At 42.4% G+C, this 27,938-nt stretch overlaps 3 protein-coding genes across 4 annotated transcripts; 2 read left to right on the top strand and 1 right to left on the bottom strand.

Moving 5' to 3' along the window:
• Positions 1–3: 3 nt before the first annotated feature.
• On the bottom strand, positions 4–6,212 carry LOC135085255 (uncharacterized). The gene is made up of 4 exons (XM_063980006.1): positions 6,003–6,212; positions 4,977–5,145; positions 4,122–4,253; positions 4–3,246 (listed from the first exon to the last, which is right to left on the bottom strand). The coding sequence occupies exons 1-4, from the start codon at positions 6,106–6,108 to the stop codon at positions 3,030–3,032; spliced, it is 624 nt and encodes a 207-aa protein (XP_063836076.1). The 5' UTR covers positions 6,109–6,212; the 3' UTR covers positions 4–3,029.
• A 149-nt stretch (positions 6,213–6,361) lies between these two features.
• LOC135085544 (cleavage and polyadenylation specificity factor subunit 5) lies at positions 6,362–11,233 on the top strand. Of its 2 annotated transcripts, XR_010260156.1 has the most exons (5): positions 6,362–6,706; positions 7,467–7,578; positions 8,132–8,222; positions 8,898–10,448; positions 10,652–11,233. XR_010260156.1 is itself a non-coding variant. In XM_063980325.1 (4 exons), the coding sequence occupies exons 1-4, from the start codon at positions 6,474–6,476 to the stop codon at positions 9,143–9,145; spliced, it is 684 nt and encodes a 227-aa protein (XP_063836395.1). In that variant the 5' UTR covers positions 6,362–6,473; the 3' UTR covers positions 9,146–11,233. The 2 variants fall into 2 exon arrangements, 1 of the variants encoding a protein (XP_063836395.1); XM_063980325.1 differs by having other exon boundaries at positions 8,898–11,233.
• A 2,854-nt stretch (positions 11,234–14,087) lies between these two features.
• LOC135085170 (zinc metalloproteinase nas-10-like) lies at positions 14,088–24,492 on the top strand. The gene is made up of 7 exons (XM_063979924.1): positions 14,088–14,724; positions 16,079–16,166; positions 16,396–16,442; positions 17,583–17,799; positions 18,303–18,478; positions 22,807–22,957; positions 24,422–24,492. The coding sequence occupies exons 1-7, from the start codon at positions 14,563–14,565 to the stop codon at positions 24,490–24,492; spliced, it is 912 nt and encodes a 303-aa protein (XP_063835994.1). The 5' UTR covers positions 14,088–14,562.
• The last annotated feature ends 3,446 nt before the right edge of the window (positions 24,493–27,938 follow it).

Here is a 27,938-nt window from a genome sequence, read left to right as displayed (position 1 = left end):
AAATAATTTCAGATTTTTATTAATAAAAATAAACTCTAACGAATAAATGCGAACGATGCACCATATTTACAATTGATATACTTAAATTTTATTACTATATTATTTAATTTAGAATTCATGCTGATCACCATTCAGATGTTTAGAGGTCTATAGTCTGGTCTGCGAGCACGTAGAATTTTGTCCAATGACCCCAAGCTACCCATCCTTATCGCTCGCGCGTAATTATGTTGCTATCGCGCTCGCACACTCACTGCGGGCGCCCGTCGCACAGTCGCGACAGCAACATAATTACGCGCGAGCGATAAGGATGGGTAGCTTGGGGTCATTGGACAAAATTCTACGTTCTCACAGACCGGGCTTTAGAGCATAACTGAGTCAGTGTTTGAGGTATGGTAGCGGCACGGGAGGGTGACATATTATGATGACATGACAGAACATACAAGTCTGAAGCACATCAGGGCCCCGATTGCGCTAAATACGCGACTAGACGACGAACGAAAATCAAATTCGTATCGCTGTGTCACTTTGACAGCTAGTGCAAACGAAAACAAAACGCAACTGCTTTTTTGTGTAAAAGCTAAAAGAAAGCTACTTTATCTCAAATTCAAGTCAAACGCCTTCACGAACATTTGCTGTTTTAGTGAAAAAATGAAGTGATCGGACTTTTAAGAAAGAAAGAAAGAAAAATTTTTATTTGGTCCAAAACAATTAATACAATTTATACAATTTTACAGTTCAAAGTATTTGTACATGTTTGAACCAAATAATATAATATAATAGGTAATTATAAACTTAACAATTCACAAAACTTAAACAATTAGGTACATACAATTTTTAGTGTGTGTGCTAGGTGTATGCGTTTTTTATATGTGTGATCAGAAAGTGCTATATGTATCAGAAAGTTATGTTTATGCAATAGAGGAAAGAGATACAGAACATCTACTCAGGCACCGGACATCTGTTCGTTTAATAAAAATTCCTTTAAATTACGTTTGAAAACAGCATTTGATTGTATTACATAGTATTGCTTTTATTGGTAAGTGATTAAATCCGTTGTTTCGTCTTTGTTTGCGCGTGAACTTTACCGCGATACAGAATTTGCACCTCAGCTGGAATGAAAAACGGAGCGCAACTGGAGTAGAAGCGCCAATGAATTGGAGACGCTAATAAGTATGCTACACAAAAAACAAATTTAAACTACCTACATCCGAAACTTTTGAATCGGTTACGGTTACGGATGTCCATAACATCCCTGTACGAACTAATTGAAGCGGACTATATCATAAACAAAATAGACGCTACGTATAAAGTTTTGTTATTGTGTTGTCTTAATTGGTTAATAACTTTACTAGGAGTAGTAGTAACTATAATAACTTTTTAAAAAAAATATAACCGACTTCAAATGCGTGAACACAAAAAAAGAACTAAAAATTAAAAAAAATTGATAATACCTATTCAACAAAAAAATAATCGTTCAAATTGGTTCATAATCGGCGGAGATATTGCGTATAAAAAAGTTCATCCCCAATTTTCCACCCTTGGGGGTGAAATATTTTCTTCAAATTCACATGAAACCACCCTTTTGATAATACCTATTCAACAAAAAAATTATCGTTCAAATTGGTTTATAATCGGCGGAGATATTGCGTATAAAAAAGTTCATCCCCAATTTTCCACCCTTGGGGGTTGTTTTTTTTATTATTAAATTTAAATGGGACCACCCTTGAGGTATTACCTATACGCCGAAAAAAGATTTGTTCAAATCGGTTCATAATTGACGGAGTTATCGCGTAACAAACATAGAAAAAAAAAACATACGGGTCGAATTGAGAACCTCCTCCTTTTTTTGAAGTCGGTTGAAAATAAGCGCAATCGGGGCACTGAAGTCTCGCTGACGTTTGACGTCACAAAAACACCCTCCCGTGCCGCTCTCATACCTCAGGCGCTGACACAATTAAGCACAAGACCTGTAATATTCCCGTTAACCCCTCTAACTAAGCTAAATATAAGCTTATGGTTTAAAACTATTATGCATTTAAACAAGGCGAACTTAACGCCATCCGGCATTCTCCTCCAGTTAACATTGGGGCCAAAGTGAGAATATAGTCATATTTGTATTACCACAAAAAAATATTGGACTTTTTTGTTTTACTTACATTAATAAATAAAGCACTTGAAATCATCTTAAGGTTCAATTTCACTAGTCCCTGATAAAGTTTCAGATAGTTATCTGTCATATCACTATCTATCAAATAAAGGATACAATAATCAGTTAATTTAACCGCCATAAAACTATTTGAGACGTGAAAACAAATTTTTAGTTTATCTGGCAGATAGCCTATCTATCAGAGACTTTATCAGAAAGTGGTGAGACATGCCCTATTTCTAAGAAAGGGTTACCCTAGCACCGAAAATATATTTATTATATTAATTTAGGTTATTATACTGTATAATTCTTCAGCTAAGTTTATTTACATTGATATCTTTTTATACTTTACTATGTATTTATCTCAAAGTTGGAAAAGAATACACCAAAATATGCCACGGCATGGCGTAATTACCACGCCCGCGCCATAACATAGTATTGCTACCTATTACATTAAATATTGCTAAAAATAACAAAAGAAAACCATGGAATGTAAACACACGTAACAAGTACAGTAGTTAACATGAGATAAATAGTGTAAACATATAAAAATTTAATTAAACATTTTAAATCTAATAAAGAAGGTTACTTCAGAATTTTTCGTGCTAAAGCCTGGTCTCCGAGCACGTAGAATTTTGTCCAATGACCCCAAGCTACCCATCCCTCGCACGTAATTATGTTGCTGTTGCGCTCGCACACTCACTGCGGGCGTTCGTCGCACAGTCGCGATAGCAATATAATTACGCGCGAGCGATAAGGATGGGTAGCTTGGGGTCACTGGACAAAATTCTACGTGCTCGGCGACCAGACTATAGAGGTACTGTAGTCACGTTCTGAAGTTATCGGTAGTCAAACTGTTGGACTACCCGCAAGAAAACCTATATCAGTCTCTCCTCATACATTTCCTTTTCTCCAACACAATCATGCCTTTCAACGCGCTAGCTACAGCGTATCTCAACTCATGGAACTTAGTTAACGACAGCCTATAAACATGGTTCTGTCCGTCTGTGAGAGTAAGAATTAATATTATGTGAGTATGACGATGTAGGATTTCTTTGCAACGTTGGGGGTTGGCGCTCTCTGAATGTATTGTTGATTGGCTGAAAAATAAAATTATTCAGTTAGAGAATAATGCCTTGGTTTTAAAAGTTATGAATTACTTTTTTCTTTCTCTTATTTTGGCTGTACTTAAATCCTAGACTCACTGTAAAATAAGTATTGAAATCGGACTGGAAATAAACATTTTAAAGCATTTAAACTTTGTATGGAAATAGCTTTGCGTCGTGCACACGTGAAGCAGAAATATTTGGAACGATAAAAGGGCTTTAAGTTTAAAAAGGCCAACTTATTTTTTTCCTAATAATCACTAATTAATTGCCTTTTAAGCATTAATATAATCATTTTAACACCAATATCACCTTAGTACCACATAAGAGCCCACTTAACGTTACAATAAAACTATTAACAACTTCTCTGAATCAATTACTTAATGGATGGTATTTTATTACTTAAACATTGTTTATGAATCATGCCATTATAATTAGCAACAATAGAGCCAATTGGTTTAACGAAAGGATTGAAAACACTTAGCTAATTAATTGCATATCGTTAATCATCAATATTTCGCGTGCGTGGAAGTTATTGAGGATGGTTTAAGTTTGGAAGGTTTAAGAAAATTGCTGAAACTAAGTGAATTTATAAAAACTCAACGACTATTTTGAACTCAGCGCGTTTGTTGATTATTCATGTGAAGTCACGGAAATAGTAACAGACCAATAAAGAGAAAATGCGTGTAAAATCCGGTCGCCGAGCAGATAGAATTTTGTATAATGACCCCTAGCACCTATCCTTGTCGCTCGCGCGTAATTATATTGCTGTCGCGCTCGCACATTCACTGCGGCCGCCCATCGCACAGTGAGCTTGGGGTCATTGTACGAAATTCTATCTGCTCGGCGACCGGACTTTAGATACATACCTTAGAGACATATCAATTTTCCACTGTAGTCCTGCTAACCCCGGCTTAACCCTCAAGTGTGTGGGGATATTCTCATATATCTTGTCTACGCACACTAAGGACGCCAGCTCTGACACACATTCTGGAGAAAACCTGGAAGATTGCAAAGGAACCTACTTAAAAAAACTGCATGAATGGATTTTTTTAAACTTAAGATTGTGTGGACTGGATTCTATGTATCTCTATAGTTAGCGATAGGACATCATTGGGAGAGATTCATAGATATATTTACATAGAAAACAGTCTGCTGCTGCTGTGTGGAGTACGCTACATAATATTACTGTAAGTTTTAATTTTAGAATCGTTTTTAGCTCTGTTTTACTGGTTTTACATAGCGGTGGAAATTCTCATTCTAAGTTTGAATAGAATTAATGGGGGCGTTTGGCGGAAGCGATTGAAAGCGCTTATAAGCAAAAAGCCAATCGCTAAGGTCAGTTTTCGGCGAGGGCACGTTAACTTTAATAGTGACGTGTTTAATTCATTTTTTAGCAGTGACACTTATCGCTTTGCGATCGACATTTTGCTTAAAAGCGTTTCCAAGCGATTTTTTCCGCCAAACTACAATTCAAACTTCAAAAGAGAATTTCCACAGTGAGATAGCCTATACAAAAGAGCTCTAAAACGATGCCTATTATTTGTTAGCCTAGGCGCAAACCACCGATTTTTTGTCGGCCGATAGTTTTGTCGGGCAGTTAATCAGTATGGGCATGTATGGAAGAGCGCACATTATACCGATTTGATTTTCATACAAATTAAAATCGGGTCCAACTATCGGCTGACTAAAAATCGGTGGTCTGCGCCTGGGCTTAGTTTCACCTAAGTCCCTCTAAGAACGTAACAACATCCTCCTGACTCCAAGCCTCCTTGCTGGCCGATCTGCACCTGGCGAAGTGTCTGACCACCGCGCGCACAGCTGAGAACTTGTCTGTGCTCATCAGAGACTTTAACCGACTGTCTGGGTTGCCTTCCAGCTCTTTGATCGCCACTGGAAGAAAGATTAATCATAATGGGCATATTTCCTTACTATAGACCTGTAGAAATAAAACTTAAAAATCCCTACTAATATTATAAATGCGAAAGTAGCTTAGTCTGTCTGTCTGTATCGCTTTCACGCCTAAAGATTCGGCCAAACCAATGCGATCACACGCGACACCAGACTTAAATGCCATCACTTAGATCGCCATCGCTGCACGCCGGCTGATCGCGTGTGATCGCGTTGGTTTGGCCGAACCTTAAACCACTGAACCGATTTTGATGAAAATCGGAGATAGTTTGAGCCCCGAAAAAAGACAGGATAGTTTTTATAAAGTATTTTTGTGACAAACAACATTTTATGAGGGGGCCGCGGTCCGAAAGCTAGTAGAAATACTTAGTTAACTCTACTTTCTCAAAAATAAAGATGTACCTACTATAGTAGGCTGTGAACCACTTTAACGTTTAGTGTTTGCGATAGAGTAAATACTTACTTAGGCCCAGTTTCCGCGAAGCGGAGGTGTCGGGCGGTTTTTATTTTTAATTCTTTTTTTTCTAGAAATGCATAAATTAGGTAAAGCCGAAGTTACAGAAATTTTTTTTCTATAACTAACAGTTTACGTAGGTTTGGTTGGATATTACATGGACGTTTTGTGGCTCTTCCTAACCTAAGGGCTCTTCATGGTAAACATTGGCGTAAAATCGAACTTCACTTAGTAAGTTCGTTTGATCACCTAATTATGTCACACTTTTCGGAACATGTTTTGTAAAATTGTTACAGCTTTTCAAAAGCTTAAATAATACTGTGCTTTGTCCTAAGGCTTTTTCTAAATAAAGACGTGTTAGTTAGTAAGGAGAAAGGTAACTCACGAGCAACAAATGGTTTGATCTCCTTTTTCTGGATTTCCGGTGTGACGAAACTCACTGAAGTCCATTGAGACAGGTTCTCAGTTAATATTTCTAATTGTTGCGACATTGTTTTTGAAATCTAGCAGAAAATAACAAGAAAAATAACAAAAGTTTTAGAATTTTCGCAGATGCTCATCAGCTGATAACAAATGTCATAACAACGAATTAAAAAAAAACTGCCACAGATTATGTCTGTTTACCGGTTTTTATGCGCGTGGTATTTATCGACATAACCGATAAATACCACGTGCGATATCAAGTGACGCGGTGATCGAGTGGGGGCACGTCACTTTAATTTGTTAATCTGTGTTGTTAATGGCTGCCGGTCGGTTGTTTAGCGTCTGCAAAAATTTTGCTTCAGTTTTATTTTGAGTCGCGATCCGCGCACAAGTTTCTAACTGTTCTGTGATTGTGTAGTGTTCATCAATAATTATGGCTGCAGTGCAACAAGGACAACCAGGCAACAAGCCGTGGCCCGCCAGACCTGGAATCCAGCATCAGAATAGTCAGAGCAACGCTAGTCTCACTTTGAATAGAACAATAAACTTGTATCCCCTTACAAATTATACATTCGGCACCAAAGAGTCCCTGTTCGAGAAAGATGCATCAGTCCCCGCCAGGTTCCAGAGGATGAGGGAAGAATTTGTGAAAATTGGGATGCGGAGGTGAGGTTATGTTTTGACTAACTCCCACACTCAAAATAGCTGTTTTAATTAATTTAAATTTGTTAAACATTACGTTAAACCAAAACGGGTAAACCTAGAACAATACCACAAGAATTCTAATGCAATTTAAGTTTGATTTTTGTATTGGTACTAAATAAAAATATTTTTCTTTCTTTCTTTCAATGGCTTCAGAATCGTGGTATTTTTCTGTATATAGTTTGTGTGTCTGTAACTACACCAGCTATGGTTGCAGGTTCGAATTCTGGCTGGTGTTTTTTTTTCTATCTAGAAATCACAATAGAATCTGATAATTTTGATTGAAATGTATATTTTAATTAGTGTAACTTGAAGCATTTTAAGTTGATTAATGGGTTAGTGATGATTACTAATGATTTTTCTTAAAATTAATTACATGTAGGTACCTTATTTTTAAATGCATGTAAAGTGTTATCTTAGAGTAACTTGACTTGTTTGCATTTATAATTTGAACTAACCAAATGAATACACAAAATGTGATGAAAAGTGATGTATATTTCCTATTAGTTACTTATTTAGGACTAGCTGACCAGGCGAACTTTGTACCACCTATGTTCACTAAATGTAAGAAATTTAATGGTGAAAGTATTTTCCAAATTGGTCCAATAGTTTTAAAGCCTATTCAATACCAATAAACAATGAAATCTTTCCTCTTTATATGTATTTAGTGTAGACTATGTATCATGTGTGAATGGGATTTTCAAAAATTTCATCTTCTCTACAGGTCTGTTGAAGGTGTTCTGTTAGTTCACGAGCACGGACTACCCCACGTGCTGTTACTGCAGCTCGGTACTGCTTTCTTCAAGCTGCCGGGCGGAGAACTAAATCCTGGTGAAGTAAGTTCTTTCATTTGCCTTGTGTTTTGTTTGAACAATCTTTCCTTCCCATGCTTTATCATCATCATTTCAGCCATAGGACGTCCACTGCTGAACATAGGCCTCCCCCAATGCTTTCCACGTTGATGCTTAATGCTTGAGCTTATTTGAGACGTACCAAATTTTTTTTTCTCTCATATCCGTGTTCTCAGCAGAAATCTGTAGGGAACTCCTGTGTCCGTTTGCACTGTTCTTTGTCATGTGCAGGGTGGAGTCCAGTGACTCAGTTGCCCTCAGTGGTCATGGTTTCTCAACTGTCCTGGAATCTACTAAGGAGACCCCTGACACTAGCTCTTTGCAGTCTGCTGAATAGGAAGCCTTCAATAGTCATGAGTTGTTGGACTGATGAGTTTGGATGATTTGAAAATTTATGTGGCTCTTTATTTCCTCTCTGACGTACCAAATGCCTTCTTTATTATTCTACTTTAGTTTTAAATACATTAATTTACTTGTTTAATAAATATTAAATGTTCCTATTCATTTTACTTACCTGCTATTTTGAACATATTTACAGGATGAAATTGAAGGCCTGAAGAGATTGCTGACGGAAACGCTAGGCAGGCAAGACGGTGTGAAGCAGGACTGGCTGATCGAGGACACGATTGGTGAGTTCGGATTATTTCGTTCGTTTCAGCCGAAAGACGTCCACTGCTGGACAAAGGCCTCCCCCAAGGATTTCCACAAAGACCGGTCCTGCGCCGCTCGCATCCAGGCGCCTCCCGCGACCTTCACCAGATCGTCGGTCCACCTAGTGGGAGGTCTGCCCAAGCTACGTCTTATTTAGATAATACATTTTTTTTTAAAATTACTTATATTTCTTCTAATCCAGTTATTCACGTGGGAACATGAATGTGGGACATAGAAAAGTGGGGATATTCATCGGTCAACTCTATTAAAATGTTCCCATTGGCATTGTGAAGAAATAAGTTCTTTATACCTCAGTTTTAGTACAAAAGTTTTGTTGTCCCATTGCCAACTTTTTACTAAATTAGCCCAATTATAAGTCAGTCAAACAAAATAAAAATAATAATAAATAATACACTTCTAAAAAAAAATGTAAATACGTACATTTATACATAGTAACACCCAGACTCATCACAGAAATAAAAATTCATCATTTAAATTTCTGCCCGGCCGGGAATCGAACCCGGGACCTCTCGGCATATTAGTCCGTTCCGAACCACTACACCAAACGGCCGACATAATATGTGTAACATAAGCCAAAATATCCTACAAACATCCAAAAACAAGTAAAGTAATCAAAAATTAATCTTTTTCAGGCAACTGGTGGCGGCCTAACTTCGAGCCTCCACAATACCCGTACATTCCACCGCACATCACAAAGCCCAAAGAACACAAGCGTTTATTCCTGGTACAACTCCAAGACAGAGCGCTATTTGCTGTGCCGAAGAACTACAAACTGGTTGCAGCACCACTCTTCGAGTTGTATGACAATGCCCAAGGGTACGGACCGATCATTTCATCGCTGTCCCAGAGCTTATGCCGATTTAACTTTGTGTACATGTGAGGACGGTATAGATTTAGACGGAGGCGTGAGAGAGTGAATATTTCGTTTAGATAGCCAAAAGTGAGTGAATTTTGTTTACGTTGTAAAGGACGAAGCACACTTATCAACCCGGAAATGGATCGTAACCGTATCAACTTGTGGTGGTCAGTATTCTTTGTGGCGAAAGGCGATACGGTGTTGATCCCTTTCCAGGTTGATAAGTGTGCTATGACCTTGAATTGTGTTTCTATATTATACTGTTTGGTCACTGCTAATTCTAATATAAAGGCTAATCTAGTGAAAAAAACATTTTATCGATTAAAGAACAACCTTGCTTACTTTTTACGTTTACGTTTTAAGACTTTTTTAGGTGTTTTAATGAAACATTTAACATCTATTGCCTACTTTTGTAGCTGTCGGACTAAACCACTTAATAACCACTTAATTTTTTTAATATAATCCGGGCGTTTTCAAGGCGAGATTGAATAGGCACTTACAGGGCAGATATGTACCATCCTAGACTGCATCCCACTTAACATCAGGTGCGATTGTGGTCAGATACCTGCCTTGTCTAGCATAAAAAAAAATCTATTGCCTACTTTTGTAGCTGTCGGACTAAACCACTTATATCAATAGTATTCGTATCATTAAAATATTGCCAAATAAATGAATTTGTTTTTGAAACAGGAGCAAAATTTTGGATTTGATTAGTGGCCAGACAGTATTCAAAAAGGAATTCAAGAAGCATTGTATGTGATCAGTGGAACACAATTTTATTAATTGATACCAATCACAAGTTTGAATGTAGATTGGTAGTATTGTTACTGAATTTGTCAGTATATTTGGCTTTCTAAACTAAGTATTTTAGGTAATTAGTATTTAAAAATGTCACTATAGAGGTGTTAGGGCAGTGTGAAATCAAGTCCGTATTACAAAGCAAATCAAACTGGATTCGAACTCAGTCATAGATTCTCGCCCGTATTCACAAACATTACTATGAGGTCTCACAGTGCGCGTGGACGCACAGGGTGACACACGAACCAATCACAGAGCTCTATTCAACGCTGTGCGTTCGATTTGCTGCTTCATTAAAGCAAGCATCGTTTTTGAATACGGGCGTGTGATTGTTTCGTGTGTCATCCTGTGCGTCCACGCGTACTGTGACCTCATAGTAATGTTTGTGAATACGGGCGTGAAGCTTTGATCTGTTTGAATTTCAATCGAGTTGTGAACTCTATTTGGTGTGCATAAGGTTCATTTTATAAACTACGTTCAAAACTTGACTCAGTCTAAGTATTGAAAAACCATCACATGCTTGACTTAGGCCCAGAATAAACGGTGAAACGCAACTGCAACGAAACTGCAACTTTCTGATGATTCTGATGAATGAAACTGAAAGTTTCAAACTGGTCGCGTCATGTGTGGTCTCTCAACGGACGCTATGGCAGAAACTTAGATGCAACTCAAAAGTAACTAGCAGTTGCAGTTTCGTTGCAGTTGCGTTACACCGTCTGTTCTGGGCCTTAGAGTTGGGTTTTGAGCGTTGTCTCATAGTTAAAGTTTTATGAAGTACACACATTTCTAGCAAGATTGTAAGGGCAAATACACTGGGGATATTGAGTTAAAGCACAGTCAGCGTTCCGTAGTTCCGTGACACCCAAAGTAGCCAAAAAGTTCGCAACACGTCTTTGTTACAATGAGGGCTATCGTTTTAGCGCTCACCAGTTAGCGCCACTGTAGAGTAAGGTCCTGTCAATCGCCAGGGGTGCCAACTGTTAAGTATAAAAACGATAGCCCTCATTGGAATAAGGTTATGTTGTCAACTTTTTGGCCACTTTGGGTGTCATGAACTATTGACGCTGACACTGTATAATACATCAAGCTAAATGGCGTCTTATCAAGTGGTGATAAGGTGCAATTTTGACACAAAATGGCCCATATGAATTTGCCCCATGATAATCGTTTCATCCACTCGGCCGCGCCCCATGTGTGGTCCCGGTCGCGCGGGGTGCGGGGAGTGTGGTCCGAGCAAGCCGTAAGGCATTACTGTAGTGTGCGTGTGCACTCATGGAGCATTAGCGTGTACCGATAACACTCACACATTCGCGGGAGAATCCACCATTCTGCGTCCGAGTGGATGAAACGATCTACCTACCTACATATTAAGTAACATTGTAATAATGTTTAATTTAGTTAATAAGGTTTTATGACTAAACTAAAATGGAGACAACATGGCGTTTTATTTTTGTACCTCAAGAAAGAAGACTGTTATTAGTTTTAAGTGTTGCTGTATTCGGCGTGTGTGGTGTTGCCACACTAGAAAAAGTTGTAAGTATGGTAGGTTTTTTATTATAACAAATATTTTTTTATTGTATCGTGAATCACTTTGACATTAGAGAGATCATGGGATTGTAAAGTAACAAAATTAAGATACAAAAAAGTCAATTTGTATACTTTTAGTTTGAAGAATTACGTTTAGTAAAGTTGGTTGGGCTAGTCAATGTAAAAATAATCAAATTATTTAAAATTAAAATACCAATGAATAGCTTCATAACTTATAGATTTATTTATACAGATGTTTATAAACATTATAATTATTTTATTCAGTTAAATCCCTGTCCGTGAGCACGTAGGATTTTGTCCAATGACCCCTAGCTACCCATCATTATCGCTCGCGCTTAATTATATTATTGCTGTCGCGACTGGCACCCGCAGTGAGTGTGCGAGCGCGATAGCAACATAATTACGCGCGAGCGATAAGGATGGGTAGCTAGGGGTCATTGGACAAAATTCTACGTGCTCACAGACCAGACTGGATTGTAACACGAATTGTGGTGATTTAGTTTTGACGAACAAAGTTAAATGTGTAAAAACTCACAATACGTAAGATTCAGGCCTAATTCATAACACTCGATGTTAACAACACCTATAATATACTCAATTTAATGATTTGTTTAAATTAATGAGTAAATTAATGTTTCAAGAACATTTTAGCAAACGAGCTAGCTAATATTTAATGTTAATTGTTCATACAATAATGTAGAATTCTAGTCCATATAAATTTCGATTTATATCCTTTATTGGAATTTATAAAAAATAATTGATGTGATTTTAACAATCTGTGATATTACAAATAATTATATTTTTAATCGACATCCAGAACTTTTTTCACTTGATGAAGCGTCTGTCTCAGTTGAGATGAATCTACGACCTTTCGCTTTAATATACGTAGGATAATTACATTATTTTGTAATTAGGTAAGTACTATTTTGTAGTTAGGTAGGTACAGTCAGCATCATCGTGACACCCAAAGTAGCCAAAATTGTTGTTAAGTCAGAATACTGTAGTTTTCTGTGCAGTCGCAGTTTTTTTGCTGTCGATAGCTAGCTGTTTTAGGCCTGGTTTCCACCAAAGCGGAGCGGAGAGATGTGTGAGCTGTGCGTAGTTGTCAGCTGTCAGTCTATGAAACACCCACCGCACAATCGTATCGCAGAATCGAAGAAACGCGTCTGTATTGGAGACGTTAAAAATTACCGTAATCGGGGCTCTGCTCAGAGGGCCTATTAGTGTGTTTACATCAAATGGTGAGCGCGTAAAAAAATGACATTAAATGTATGACGGATTCTACAGCGCCCCTAGCGGAAACGTCCAAGAACTAAAATTTCATAATTTTTTTTTAGCGCGCTCACTAGTGAGGAGTGAGAGGACGTTTGATGTAAACACACACTCGGCCCACTGCTCTGCCGCCGCTGTTATATTCTATAAAAACCCAACACTTCTCTCTTCTCCGCTCGGTCCATTTCCACCGAAGCGGAGCGGAGTTCGAAGTGGATGTGGAAATAATGAAACTGATTGGTTATTCATAACTTGGTGGAATCCGGGCTTCAAAGTGCCCGTGTATAGCTGCTAACCACAGATAACAGAAACTAAAACGAGATGTGAAAAGGGGGCGGGGCCGGTGTCGCAGCAATATGCCCATAAACGGAACACATTGCTGCAGACGTCATAATGTAGACAGTTTACATTGCTTGCGTAGTACTAAAGATTATTCGACCGTTGAGTACTGATACCGCAGTGCAGTACAGTGGATAATGAGCACATTTTTGATTACTTTGTGTAGGTATGTCAATTTCTAATGGGACACTGACACTCATATTCACAAACGATGCTTGCTTAAGTGAAGCAAGCAGCAAATCGAACCCACAGCGTTGAATAAAGCTCTGTGAATAGTTCGTGTGTCACCCTGTGCGTCCACGCGCACTGTGAGACCTCATAGTAATGTTTGTGAATACGGGTGTGAGTTTCGAACTCGGCGCATTAGTTGGCATCTCTCTATATCTCTATGCTGCTAACCTTTTATCAAATTCTAAGCAAATAAAACCTACTTTTGTACTTTCGTATAATCGCAAACTTCATTCCGCTCAACCGAAGCAGAAAAGCAATTTTCTTCAATCGTAAAACAGTTTTATTGCAAGCAACATGCTCTGGCTGTTACTAGTGCTGTGCGCAGGCTATGGCAACTGCAGACTTTGGCCCCAAGGCATTGTGCACTATGCGATCAACACTAAAGACTATGGTGAGTTGTTAGATTGCAGAAAAGGAGGTGTTTTTTGTATGTTTGTTATCTCAGAACTCATTTAGGAACTGATTAAATTTTGTATTGAAAAGATAAATTTTTGTGAATTAAATTTTAAATCTATGTCATCTAGGTAAACGAGATTGCGGATTTTGTTTTAATGCAACTTTACTGTTTTTATGAAAGTTTTAATGTTAGTTGATTCTCAGACATGTTTTTATCAAAATCGGTTCAGCCGTTTCAAGGTTATCAGCTTAGTTCTTAAGGGTGAATCGATTTTAGATGCGTTTTGTAAGTGATTTTCTAGCAGTGGTTAAATACACTGGTCATCACAAAAATCGGCCCACCTACGTATTACAGGAAAACTCGTTTCTACTGACACAATCATGGTGCCCCAACAATATTGGTGTTATTTGAAAGCCCAACAAATATCCTTAAAGAAAAACACATTTAATTTCTTAATAAACGAGTAACATATACAATAAATGTGACTTGAAAAAAGACCTCACTTTGGGCTCACCTCTGGGATCAATTAGACCAATTTTTATGGTTATAAAACCAAATAATGATCTCACGTGTCCTCTTTAACAGATGGATAGCGATTAATTCCAACTTAACAGTTTTATAGCCATAAAAGTTGGCTCAAGCGTAACTACCTACCTATTTTTTGAAGAAGTGACTGGATTCTTCTACAGACACATTTTTTGGGCACCTTTCCTTTAATGAAATGAAGTCTAAACAAGGCTTTTAAATGGTGCCAATATTGGTGGGAAGTGGGGATGCATATGTTTGAAAGTGCTTGTCGGTTCATTCATTCCATCTATTTCTTTTTTCACAAGACCTCCACTCACAAGACGAGATTATGGAGACGTTCGCTCGTCTGCAAAAGGAGCTTTGCGTGAAGTTCTTCAACACGCCGACTAACTTCACTGCGACTGCTGACAACAAGGTTCTGTATATCAGCAACCCTGATAAGAAGAAAGACTGCCCGCCCATTGGCTATGACTTTAGCAAGAGCGTTGTGGTGAGTACACTGGCTCTAAATAAGTTCCCTAGGCCAGAAGCTAGGTATGACTTACCCATCTTAAGTCAGAAGCTAGGTATGACGCCCCTCCTTGGCCAGAAGCTAGGTAGGTATAGTTAGTTAGTTTTGCAGGGCAATCGAATACCGCACTTAACCTCATGATTGGGCCATTGTGCGCGATTTGTGGTTTATCTTCCTACTCCAACCACCCCAGATCCCCGAGAAGGCGAGCAGCCCGTCTAGGCTGCTACAGGCCTCCTGCAGCGACGATGGTGATCGAAGAAATTGAGCCCGTTGTTCTTCCACGCTACTGCACTCCAAGAGCACATGCTGCGGTGTTTCCTCTGCCTCCATGCACCCCCTGCACAGTGGGCTGTCTGTAACACCTATGCTATGTTGTGTAGGTGCTTGTTTAGCATACAGTGTCCGGTTATAACACTCAGGACCTTGAAGATGAGTATGCCGCCCCTCTTACTCCAGAAGCTAGGTATGACGCCCCTTCTAGTCCATAAGCTAGGTATGAATTGACCACGCTTTGCGTGAAGTTCTTCAACACGCCGACTAACTTCACTGCGACTGCTGAAAACAAGATTCTGTACATCAGCAACCCTGATAAGAAGAAAGACTGCCCGCCGATTGGCTATGACTTTAGCAAGAGCGTTGTGGTGATGTTATTGTCGCGCTCGCACACTCACTGCGGGCGCCCGTCGCACAGTCGCGACAGCAATATAATTACGCGCGAGCGATAAGTATGCGTAGCTTGGGGTCATTGGACAAATTCTACGTGCTCACAGACCAGACTATAGACATAACTTGACCTAGGCCAGAAGCTAGGTATGACGCCCCTCCTAGGTCAGAAGCTAGGTATGACTTGCCCCCCCCCCCCCCCCTCTAGTAAACTCTAGTAAAAGCGTTGTAGTGAGTACAGGAACCTGTTTCCCACTGTGATTGTAAAGAAATACAAGTACCTACGTCATCATCACAGCCACGGGACGTCCACTGCTGGACGTCCCACGCTGCGTTTTCCGGTACGTGGCCTCCACAGAGCCTTGCTGCTTAATATTTTGCGATTATGTTATTGGGGCAGCAAGATTCTGGAGCGGAGGCCACGATCGACGAGCTCATAAAGGTAGCAGGAAGGCGCAGTAGGTATCTAATCAAGAAATCATTGGGGAAAGCCTATGTTCAGCAGTGGACGACCTGTGGCTGAAATGATAATGAATTGCCAAATAGTCTTATCTTCTGACAAGAAGAACCTTTTTTAAAACTCAGGAAAAGGTCATGTAAAAATAAAAAGATAGCCCTCATTGAGAAAAGTTATTATTTAATGTACTAACGCATTTTCTCCTTCCAGGACATGCCAATAGGGTACAGATGCATCAACCAGAAGGACATCGCTAGAATCACAGTGGACATGCTGAAAGCTAGCGTCATACAGAACGGTAAAGAAATAATGTTTTTAACATACGTTTCTTTCCATAACTAAGGCTGAGATGCACCACCTAACTTTAACCGGAACTATAACGATCACTGGTGCTTTTTGTATGAAGTTTGACCTTTTTGACGTTCGTTAAAGTCAGATGGTGCAAGTGCAACCCAGGCTAGGTTTGCAATTCGGTTGTGAATCTGGCTCGAAGGACCATATTTTGTAACGTATTTTTTTCTTTTCAGTTTCAATTTACAACAGCTACGATTTGGTCAAGCGGTTTCACGAGATGGTTTGTACAACAGTAACATTTAGTTAGATCATATTTAAAGTTATTTAGATTCCCGCGAGTTGAGGTCAAATGGATCGTTGAGTGTCACAAGCCGTTTAGGCTGTAGGCCGTGCCAAAGAAATATACATACATACACTCGAAAAACATAACCCTCCTTCTGGCGCAGTCGGGTAAAAATCGGGATAAGGTCATGTGGAGACAAAAGTCCCGTTTTACGGGACGCAGTAATTTAATGCAGAATGGATTGCCATAGAAAAAGACTTTTAGTTACTTCGCTCCGGCTTATCCCGCAGGAGGATTCGGTCCCCCGCTCGGCTCTCCTGCCGCCCACCGATCGGAACTACCACTCCGAATGCGGCTCGCTGGGCCAGGCGAGCGCTAGACGTATCAACGAAGTGCCAGCGTCGGCGCAACTGACTGATGCATACTAAAGTCATTAAACTCGATCCAGTTAGTTACACTGTTCCTACTAGCAGCTTCCTGCAAAAAACGGAAAAACCTAGTACCTGCAAAAGACGCATTAACGACGTGCCGGCGTCGGCGCCGCTCACTGATGCTTACTAAAGTCATTAAACAGGATCCAGTTAGTTACACTGTTCCTTCCTACTAGCAGCTTCCTGCGAAAAACCAAGTACTTGCAAAAAACGGTATACGTAATCTGAAAACTCCAGTTCACTAATGCAGGATCCCGCAATACTGGATTGCCGTAGCAAGGAGTCTTTAAACTGGACCAGCAAAAACAGGATCCAGTTTAGATAATAAGTAGGCCGCAAAACTGGAGTGCGATGGAAAATGACTATTAAGCTGGTCCAGCTAAAAACAGGATCCAGTTTCATTACACTGTTCCCACTAGCAACTTTTTGCAATAAACGGGATTCCATTTTTGCTGGATCCACCAATGCAGGATCCCGGAAATCTGGATAGCCGTGGGAATGGGTCCTTAAACTGGATCAGTAAAAAAACAGGATCCAAGTGTTCCTACTTCAGTTTCCTGCAATTTTATCTTGCAAATAACGGTATCAGGCGTGTGAACATTAGAATTTAGAACATAGATCCAGTTTTGCGGCATTCATTTATGCAGGATCCAGCAAAACTGGATTGGGAAAGGGCCTTTAGTTACTTAGCAATGCCTCTGTACAGGAGGATTCGGTCCCCCGCTCGGCTCTCCTGCCGCCCACCGATCGCAACTACCTGAATGCTCACTACCACTCCGAATGCGGTTCGCTGGGCCAGGCGAGCGCTAGACGCATCAACGACGTGCCGGCGTCGGCGCAACTGACTGATGCGAATATAGAGTATTATAAAGACAAGCTGTGGCCGCTTGGGGTGGTTATGTATGGGGTGGATAAGGATATACGTGAGTATTTTGGATTTTATTATCATTTAGCCATAATTATTTATCATCAACAGCCCTTTACAGTCCACTACTGGACTATGAGCCTCCTCCACTTTAGTGGAGGGTTTTGCCATAATCTCCAGGCTTTACAGGCGGGTTTGAGACCGCAGTTTAAAAGATTAGAGAGCGCTGCTGCCCGTTCTCTGTTGTATGTGTCCCTAAGCTAAGTCTACAGGGTTGGTGGAAAAATTTAATGTATTCTACTCTGCCTTCCGTCACCACGTACGTCTAAAATGACATTGAAAATTTAACTGAAATGATACTGAATGCTGGTTCAACATTGAGCCCTTTAGTTCCAATGTCTACGATTCTCCGGTGACAAAATTATATCTACTCGTATTATTTTTTAAAGTTTTTCCCTGAATCCATCAACAAAAGTAGGCTACTATGGTACTAGGCTAGTACCTACTTACTTGAAAGCAGTTTTACGTAGGTACCTACTCTTACTTATTCCTTTATTTCAGCTTCAAACGACTCAAATTTATTGCGAATCAAGCAAGCGATGTCCGTGATAGAATTGAACACGTGCGTGATGTTCCAAGAAATTTCCTCTGAGGGTGTGCTGGAGCCGAGGAACTTCCTCTGGCTCAGTTATCAGGGGGAGGATATGCCGCAGCTTGGGTTTAAACAGGGGAATCAGGTAAGTAGTTAATACTTGCATCTTTCACGCCCGTATTCACAAACATTACTATGAGGTCTCACAGTGCGCGTGGACGCACACGAACAAATCACAGCTCTATTCAACGCTGTGAATTCGATTTGCTGCTTCACTTTAGTAAGCATCGTTTGTGAATACAGGCGTGTAGTACCTTGATAATAATAAGAAAAGAATTACGGAATAAGTATTATAATAATATTAGAAAAGTAGTATAATACACTCGCGAGCAAAAGTATGGAATCACTTACATGAAGTTGTTTCCACGCGATCTTGTGTACTAACGAATTTGTTAGTAACAAAAAAAGTAGCACCATTTTAAAGATTAAACTTTTAGCTTTAAATTGATACCAAATTCATTTAAATCACACCAGTATTTAAAAAGATATCCCGGTTGAAGTGAAGAAGTAAGGAAAAAGACATGTATCAACTGTTTGATACGTCGCGAGTTGCGGCCTATTTACCCCCTATAAAAGCACGTGTTTTCGGATTTTTGCTTTCACACGTTGATTCATACACATCTCCGCTTCTTTTGACACTTTACCTGGGATTCTACACCTACAGAAGCAGCACAAATCGTTGCACTATTGCAAGAAGGGCTCAGCCAGCGGGCTGTCGCACGTCAGCTCCACATAAGCCAGTCCTGGGTTTCGAAAGTTTTAAGACGCATTCGGGAGACTGGTGGCTGTATCCCGAGACCAAGTTCTGAACATTGCCGGTGCACATCGCAGAGGGATGACCGTTTTTTCATGTGAACCTCTCTATAAAATCGTCATTTGCCTGGTATCGACGTCCAGCTAGAGCTCAGAAATGTTCGTAGGATAGCTGTTAGCGAGTGGATAGTTCGTCTAAGATATAAGCAATAGAATTTGACTCCAAAAAGGCCTGCCACAGGCTCGAAACTGACGGCAAGTCACCGACAAGCACGCTTTCAATTAGCTCGCACTTATTTTGATGGGAAGGCGAGTAATGGAGGCGAGTTTTGTTCTCCGATGAATGCAGACTGTGTTTGCAATGCAGCAGTCGAAGAGGTCGGGTCTATAGGCGGCCTGGGGAGCAATTTGTGCAGTGCTGGTTCGCTGAAACAGTGGCTTATGGGGGTGGCTTGCTCGACTTCCCATCGAGATGTGTACGAGCAAATTGAAAGCGTGCTTATCGGTGACCTGCCGTCAGTTTCGAGCCTGTGGCAGGCCTTTTTGGAGTCAAATTCTATTGCTTATATCTTAGAAAAACTGTCCACTCGCTAACAGCTATCCTACGAACATTTCTGAGCTCTTGCTGGACGTCGATTCCAGTCAAATGACGATTTCATAGAGTGGTTGACATGAAAAAACGGTCTTCCCTCTGCGATGTGCATCGGCGCTGTTCAGAACTTGGTCTCGAGATAAAGCCACCAGTCTCCCGAAAGCGTCTTAAAACTTTCGAAACCCAGGACTGGATTATTTGGAGCTGACGTGCGACAGCCTGCTGGCTGAGCCTTTCTTGCAATAGTGCAACGATTTGTGCTGCTTCTGAAGGTGTAGAATCCCAGTTAAAGTGTCAAAAGAAGCGGAGATGTGTAGGTATGAATCAACGTGTGAAAGCAAAAATCCGAAAACGCGTGCTTTTATAGGGGGTAAATAGGCCGCAACTCGCGACGTATCAAACAGTTGATACATGTCTTTTTCGTTACTTCTTCACATCAGCCGGGATATCTTTTTAAATACTGGTGTGATTTAAATGAATTTGGTATCAATTTAAAGATAAAAGTTTAATCTTTAAAATGGTGCCACTTTTTGTGTTACTAATAAATTCGTTAGTACACAAGATCTCGTGGAAACAACTTTATGTAAGTGATTCCATACTTTTGCTCGCGAGTGTAGGTATGTACTCAGATCATAGAAAGAGAATAGATATGAAGTCGCGCGTAACTACAACGAGAACCAGTGTCCCCACATTTCCCCCACCACAGCTCCCACACACACATTCAACTGTGTAAAAACAAAGCGACTGAGAGTCTACGACAACATGTGCAACCGGCTTAAAAGTGCTGTGATTGGCCAGAAGGCGTGCCTTATGGCCAATCAATGGCCGCGTGACGTGACGCACACTTTGAAAAAAGCAATTAGAGAGAAGAAAGATAAAATGGAGTCGATAAGATATCGATACTTTAAATCCTGGGGGCAAGGCTCGAAATTGGTTGAAAAAATGCTTGTATGAAAACCTTTTTATTATTATACGTTATTATTATGTTCTTTAACGATTTTTGCATAAAGGAGTCAGTTCCATTTTGTATGGACGAAAAACTCAGAATCAATTATTGGGACTAAATGAAGTTACCTTATATTAATTTACCCCAACCAAAGCTCAATGTCGTTATCGATGGAGTATAGAAGTTATAGACTGACAAAGTTTGTATGAAAAGTCATGGGTTAAGTAGGTACTTGCGATTTTTACCAGTATTTACAATATTGGTAATATATTATTATTTACTTTAATAATAATAACAGGATCACTGTAATTATTATTAACTACTATCGCGCATTAACTTTTTAATTATGGCGAAATTCGTACCGCCTATGTTTATCAAAAATAATGCCTATATTAGGCTTTCAACTAGCTCTTATAGTAATTACATAGTTGACAGTTACTAATCCCTTCTACTATTGTTATTGTTTTTGTAAAAACTTAAAAATCGCAAGCAACTCATGATTTTTTCATTCAAAATTAGAAAATAGAAAATAATAATTTACTTCTATTTATCGATAATAGGAAACCGTATTAGAACACGAGCCCTGCACTATGTTACGACCGGCACATGCGGCCGTACTGTGTATTTTCACGCGTCAGTGGATATCGGAAGAAATAAAATACATTGCGCAGTAGTTACGCATGACATAAAGTGGTTGCTAACTAAATCGTCAATGTACAACGTGTTTGAATTTTTATCACCACTAATTTCGATATCGCAGTAAATGTCACGGCACTGAATTCGTTCGTAAAAATGTTTAGTTTTTTTTATTTATAAGCAAAATACCAATGGATTTGCAATACTTACATGTGGTAAATGACTTCATTGTTCCTGTAGTTCTTCGTTTCACTTATGTTATTGCACGTTACGACGCATTATCCAACAATATCGGAGAACATTTCCTCAGTACGACTGAATCGCGACTGACCTGGCGTCGCGGGCGATGTTCGTTTCTGGGCATATCGCGGAGACACGCGCCACGCCCCCGTTTCACATCTATTCTAGAATCCATTATTGGCTGTAAGAACAAAAATACCTGTTTGTATTATTATTATAAAGAGCTGTGGTTTTCTGAATAAAGAAAAATAAAATAAATAAAAAGTTCCGCTGCAACTCCTGTGTAGCCAGGATCTACAGCTTGACCGCCAATAACCCAACCAGTGAAGGTCAAGTTTGTCCCGGGGGAAAGTTAAACTGTCATTTGACCCGCAACGAAATTAATCAGAAGCGAACACGTTGATGCACTGTGGCTTCACGGATATGTGTGAATCGACTATAAAGCTGGCAGCTGGAAGAAAAAAGTGGGAGATAGATTTTCTGCTTACCTTGCTATTGGGCAAAGTTGTAGCAAACGAGGTATCCGAGAGGAGCTTAGCTCTTAGCAGCCTATAAATAAAATAGGTACGGCAATGGAAAAGCCACAAGGAATATATTTAGTGGAAACCGTGAGAAAGAAATGATACATTATACTCTTTAGGGAAAGCCTGAATGAATCGCGCGTCTGAACCAGGCCTTAATTCCAACCCCACGCACGACTGTCTGTCTGCCTAAATCAGTGGTTATTCACCTTTATGTCATGAGGGACCATTTTACCAAATTTCTGTCTTGTCAGGGACCACCTCATAATCATAATCGGTCAAAAGTAAACCAGTTTGACTGCAAAAAGGACTGTTAAAAGTGGTTTTGACCAAGGTGTGCAAGTGCACTTCGTGGACCACTTGGAATGCCTCCAGGGACCACCAGTGGTCCGCGGACCACCGGTTAAGAACCACTGGCCTAAATAATGTGACAATGTGTCGGCCGTTTGGTGTAGTGGTTCAGAACGGACTACTATGCCGAGAGGTCCCGGGTTCGATTCCCGGCCGGGCAGAAATTGAAATGATGAATTTTAATTTCTGTGACGGGTCTGGGTGTTACTATGTATAATATGTATGTATTTAAAAAAAAAAAGTATATAAGTAGTATATCCGTTAAGCTAGCACCCATAACACAAGCATATTAATTGCTTACTTTGGGGCTATATAGCGCTGTGTGAGATTGTCCAGAGATATTTATTTATTTATTTAATATAATGTTTCCACAGAGCCTGAACATAGCGTCGCTAACGCAAGGCGCGCCCGGGCACGCGGCGCACGCGCTGGCAATCCTTCTGCGCGCGCTCGGCGTGCCCATGATGTCCAACAGACGGGACCGGGACAACCACGTCGCGGTGGATTGGAGAAATGTTGCACACGGTGAGATATTAATGTAGACTAGTGTTTCCGACTAGTGACCCCGTAACTAGTGTACCCTACCGACTAGAGACTAGTGACCAGTTCCCGACTAGTGACTACTAACTAGTGTCCCCGACTAGCTACCAGTGACCCCGTAACTAGTGTACCCGCCCGACTAGAGACTAGTGACCAGTCCCCGATTAGTTACTAGTGACCAGTCCCCGACTAGTTACTAGTGACCAGTCCCCGACTAGTTACTAGTGACCAGTCCCCGACTAGTTACTAGTGACTAGTCCCCGACTAGTTACAAGTGACCAGTCCCCGACTAGTTACTAGTGACCAGTCCCCGACTAGTGACCTAGTATCCCCGACTATTGACCTGTCCCCGACTAGTGAGCAGTGTCCCCGAGTAGTCGCTTGCGACACTTCTGCGCGCGCTCGGCGTGCCCATGATGTCCAACAGACGGGACCGGGACAACCACGTGGCGGTGGACTGGAGAAACGTTGCACACGGTGAGATATTGTAGATTAGTGCTAGTACCTGCTAGTAACCAGTGTCCTCGTATAGTGTCTAGTGGCATCCACTGACTAGTATCCCCGATTAATAACCAGTGACCCTGTAACTAGTGTCCCCGACTAGTGACTAGTATCCCCGACAAGTAACCAGTGACCCCAACGAGTGACCAGTGTCCCCGACTAGAGACTAGTGTCTTCGCTTTTTGACCAGTGTCCCCTGATTAAGTTACTAGTGACCAGTGTCCCTGACTAGCGAACTGTGACCCCGTAACTAGTGTCCCTGATTAGAAACTAGTGACCAGTGTCCCCGACTAGTAACTAGCGTCCCCGACTAGCGACCAGTGACCCCGTAACTAGTGTCCCCGCCCGACTAGAGACTAGCGACCAGTGTCTCCGATTAGTGACCAGTGTCCCCGACTACTGACCAGTTTCCCCGTATAGTGACTAGTTTCCCCTACTAATTAGTATCCCCGACTAATGACCAGTCCCCGAGTAGTCGCTGGTCATCCTTCTGCGCGCGCTCGGCGTGCCCATGATGTCCAACAGACGGGACCGGGACAACCACGTCGCGGTGGACTGGCGAAACGTTGCACACGGTGAGATATTGTAGACTAGTGTTTCGACTAGTGGCCAGTGACCCCGTAACTAGTGTACTCCACCGACAAGAGACCTGTAACCAGTCCCCGACTAGTCCCCGACTAATTTAATTTAATATTTGCATGTCAGAAATGACTAATTGTGAGACCTAACCATTAACTGTATCCATCTCCTGTACCACATTTATAGCAAATAAATGATGATTCTGATTCTGATTCTAGTGACTAATGTCTCCGATTAGTGACTAGCGCCCCCGATTAGTGACCAGTGTCCCCGACTAGTGACTACTAACTAGTGTCCCCGACTAGTGACTACTAACTAGTGTCCCCGATTAGTGACTAGTGTCCCCTACTGATTAGTATCCCTGACTAGCTACCAGTGACCCCGTAACTAGTGTACCCGCCCGACTAGAGACTAGTGACCAGTCCCCGACTAGAGACTAGTGACCAGTCCCCGACTAGTGACTAGTGACCCATGTCCTCGGGTCCACCACCTGCTAGTAACCAGTGTCCTCGTATAGTGTCTAGTGGCATCCACTGACTAGTATCCCCGATTAATAACCAGTGACCCTGTAACTAGTGTCCCCGACTAGTGACTAGTATCCCCGACAAGTAACCAGTGACCCCAACGAGTGACCAGTGTCCCCGACTAGCGAACTGTGACCCCGTAACTAGTGTCCCTGATTAGAAACTAGTGACCAGTGTCCCCGACTAGTAACTAGCGTCCCCGACTAGCGACCCCGTAACTAGTATCCCCGCCCGACTAGAGACTAGCGACCAGTGCTTCCGATTAGTGACCAGTGTCCCCGATTAGCAACCAGTGTCACTGACTGGTGACCAGTGACCCCAACTAGTGACCAGTGACCCTGTAGCATTGTCCCAGACTAGTGTGACCAGTGTCCCCGACTAGCGACCAGTGTCTCCGATTAGTGACCAGGGTCCCCGAATGGTGACCAGTGTCCCCGACTAGCAACCAGTGTCACTGACTGGTGACCAGTGTCCCCAACTAGTGACCAGTGACCCTGTAGCATTGTCCCCGACTAGTGTGACCAGTGTCCCCGACTAGTGACCAGTGTCCCCAACTAGTCGCTGGCGACACTTCTGCGCGCGCTCGGCGTGCCCATGATGTCCAACAGACGGGACCGGGACAACCACGTCGCGGTGGATTGGCGGAACGTTGCACACGGTGAGATATTAATGTAGACTAGTGTTTCGACTAGTGGCCAGTGACCCCGTAACTAGTGTACCCTACCGACTAGACTAGTGACCAGTTCCCGACAGTGACTAATGTCTCCGATAAGTGACTAGCGCCCCCGATTAGTGACCAGTGTCCCCGACTAGTGACTACTAACTAGTGTCCCCGACTAGTGACCAGTGTCCCCGACTAGTGACTACTAACTAGTGTCCCCGACTAGCTACCAGTGACCCCGTAACTAGTGTACCCGCCCGACTAGAGACTAGTGACCAGTCCCCGACTAGTGACTACTAACTAGTGTCCCGGACTAGTGACCAGTGTCCCCGACTAGTGACTACTAACTAGTGTCCCCGACTAGTGACCAGTGTCCCCGACTAGTGACTACTAACTAGTGTCCCCGACTAGTGACCAGTGTTCCCGACTAGTGGCCAGTGACCGCGTAAATAGTGACCCAACTTAGCTACTAGAGACCAGTGACTCTGACTAGTTACTAGTGACCAGTGTCCCCGATTAGTGACTAGCGGCCCCGACTAGTGACCAGTGTCCCCGACTAGTGACTACTAACTAGTGTCCCGGACTAGTGACCAGTGTCCCCGACTAGTGACTACTAACTAGTGTCCCCGACTAGTGACCAGTGTCCCCGACTAGTGACTACTAACTAGTGTCCCCGACTAGTGACCAGTGTTCCCGACTAGTGGCCAGTGACCGCGTAAATAGTGACCCAACTTAGCTACTAGAGACCAGTGACTCTGACTAGTTACTAGTGACCAGTGTCCCCGATTAGTGACTAGTGTCCCCTACTGATTAGTATCCCCGACTAGTGACCAGTGACCCCGTAACTAGTGTACCCGCCCGACTAGTGACTAGCGTCCTCGACTTGTGGACCAGTGTCCCCGACTAGTAACTAGCGTCCCCGACCAGTGACCAGTGTCCCCGACTAGAGACTAGTGTCTAGTATCCCCGGCTAGTGAGCAGTGTCCCCGAGTAGTCGCTGGTCATCCTTCTGCGCGCGCTCGGCGTGCCCATGATGTCCAACAGACGGGACCGGGACAACCACGTCGCGGTGGACTGGCGAAACGTTGCACACGGTGAGATATTAATGTAGACTAGTGTTTCCGACTAGTGACTAGTGTCCCCGACTAGTGGCCAGTGTCCCCGACTGGTGACCACGTGTACCCTACTAGTGACCCCGTAACTAGTGTCGCTGATTAGAGACTAGTGACTAGTGGCCAGTGTCCCCGACTAGTGACCACTGACCAGTGGCCCCAACTAGTGACCAGTGTCCCCTACTAATTAGTATCCCCGACTAGTGAACAGTCCCCAACTAGTCGCTGACGACACTTCTGCGCGCGCTCGGCGTGCCCATGATGTCCAACAGACGGGACCGGGACAACCACGTCGGGGTGGACTGGAGAAACGTTGCACACGGTGAGATATTAATGTAGACTAGTGTTTCCAACTAGTGACTAGTGTCCCCGACTAGTGGCCAGTGTCCCCGACTGGTGACCACGTGTACCCTACTAGTGACCCCGTAACTAGTGTAGCTGATTAGAGACTAGTGGCCAGTGTCCCCGACTAGTGACTAGACTCCCCGAATAGTGGCCAGTGTCCCCGGCTAGTGGCCAGTGACCCTGACTAGTGACCAGTGGCCCCGTAACTAGTGTACCCGCCCGACTAGTGACTAGCGTCCTCGACTTGTGGACCAGTGTCCCCGACTAGTAACTAGCGTCCCCGACCAGTGACCAGTGTCCCCGACTAGTGACTACTAACGTGTCCCCGACTAGCTACCAGTGACCCCGTAACTAGTGTACCCGTCCGACTAGAGACTAGTGACCAGTCCCCGACTAGTTACTAGTGACCAGTCCCCGACTAGTTACTAGTGACCAGTCCCCGACTAGTTACTAGTGACCAGTCCCCGACTAGTTACCTACTAGTGACCAGTCCCCGACTAGTGACCTAGTATCCCCGACTATTGACCTGTCCCCGACTAGTGAGCAGTGTCCCCGAGTAGTCGCTGGTCACACTTCTGCGCGCGCTCGGCGTGCCCATGATGTCCAACAGACGGGACCGGGACAACCACGTCGCGGTGGATTGGAGAAATGTTGCACACGGTGAGATATTAATGTAGACTAGTGTTTCCAACTAGTGACTAAGTCCCCGACTAGTGGCCAGTGACCCCTACTGGTGACCACGTGTACCCTACTAGTGACCCCGTAACTAGTGTCGCTGATTAGAGACTAGTGACCAATGTCTACGACTAGTGACTAGACTCCCCGAATAGTGGCCAGTGTCCCCGGCTAGTGACCAGTGTCCTCGACTAGTGACTAAGTGTCCCCTACTGACTAGTATCCCCGACTAGTTAGTGACTAGTGACACCGTAACTAGTGTCCCTGATTAGAAACTAGCGACCAGTGCCCCCGTATAGTGACCGTAGTCCCTGATTAGAAACTAGTGACCAGTGTCCCCGACTAGTGACCACTGACCAGTGGCCCCAACTAGTGACCAGTGTCCCCTACTAATTGTATCCCCGACTAGTGAACAGTCCCCAACTAGTCGCTGGCGATCCTTCTGCGCGCGCTCGGCGTGCCCATGATGTCCAACAGACGGGACCGGGACAACCACGTCGCGGTGGATTGGCGAAATGTTGCACACGGTGAGAAAAAACTCATTTATTTCCGTAAATAGGCTTTAAAAA

This window comes from Ostrinia nubilalis, chromosome 28 (genome assembly GCF_963855985.1).
Source record: "Ostrinia nubilalis chromosome 28, ilOstNubi1.1, whole genome shotgun sequence".
Lineage (NCBI taxonomy): Eukaryota > Metazoa > Arthropoda > Insecta > Lepidoptera > Crambidae > Ostrinia > Ostrinia nubilalis.
Note: the sequence above shows the minus strand (reverse complement) of the source record. Positions and strands in the feature narration are given on the sequence as shown.

Excerpts from the sequence above, each read along its gene's own strand:
- LOC135085544 (XM_063980325.1), top strand. The coding sequence starts at position 6,474 with ATGGCTGCAGTGCAACAAGGACAACCAGGCAACAAGCCGTGGCCCGCC. Across the intron at positions 7,579-8,131 it reads GAGAACTAAATCCTGGTGAA|GATGAAATTGAAGGCCTGAA; the intron begins GTAAGTTCTTTC and ends ACATATTTACAG. Across the intron at positions 8,223-8,897 it reads GCTGATCGAGGACACGATTG|GCAACTGGTGGCGGCCTAAC; the intron begins GTGAGTTCGGAT and ends AATCTTTTTCAG.
- LOC135085255 (XM_063980006.1), bottom strand. The coding sequence starts at position 6,108 with ATGTCGCAACAATTAGAAATATTAACTGAGAACCTGTCTCAATGGACT. Across the intron at positions 5,146-6,002 it reads GATCAAACCATTTGTTGCTC|TGGCGATCAAAGAGCTGGAA; the intron begins GTGAGTTACCTT and ends TCTTTCTTCCAG. Across the intron at positions 3,247-4,121 it reads AAAATTGATATGTCTCTAAG|CCAATCAACAATACATTCAG; the intron begins GTATGTATCTAA and ends TTTATTTTTCAG.
- LOC135085170 (XM_063979924.1), top strand. The coding sequence starts at position 14,563 with ATGGAGACGTTCGCTCGTCTGCAAAAGGAGCTTTGCGTGAAGTTCTTC. Across the intron at positions 14,725-16,078 it reads ACTTTAGCAAGAGCGTTGTG|GACATGCCAATAGGGTACAG; the intron begins GTGAGTACACTG and ends TTCTCCTTCCAG. Across the intron at positions 16,443-17,582 it reads TCAAGCGGTTTCACGAGATG|GAGGATTCGGTCCCCCGCTC; the intron begins GTTTGTACAACA and ends GCCTCTGTACAG.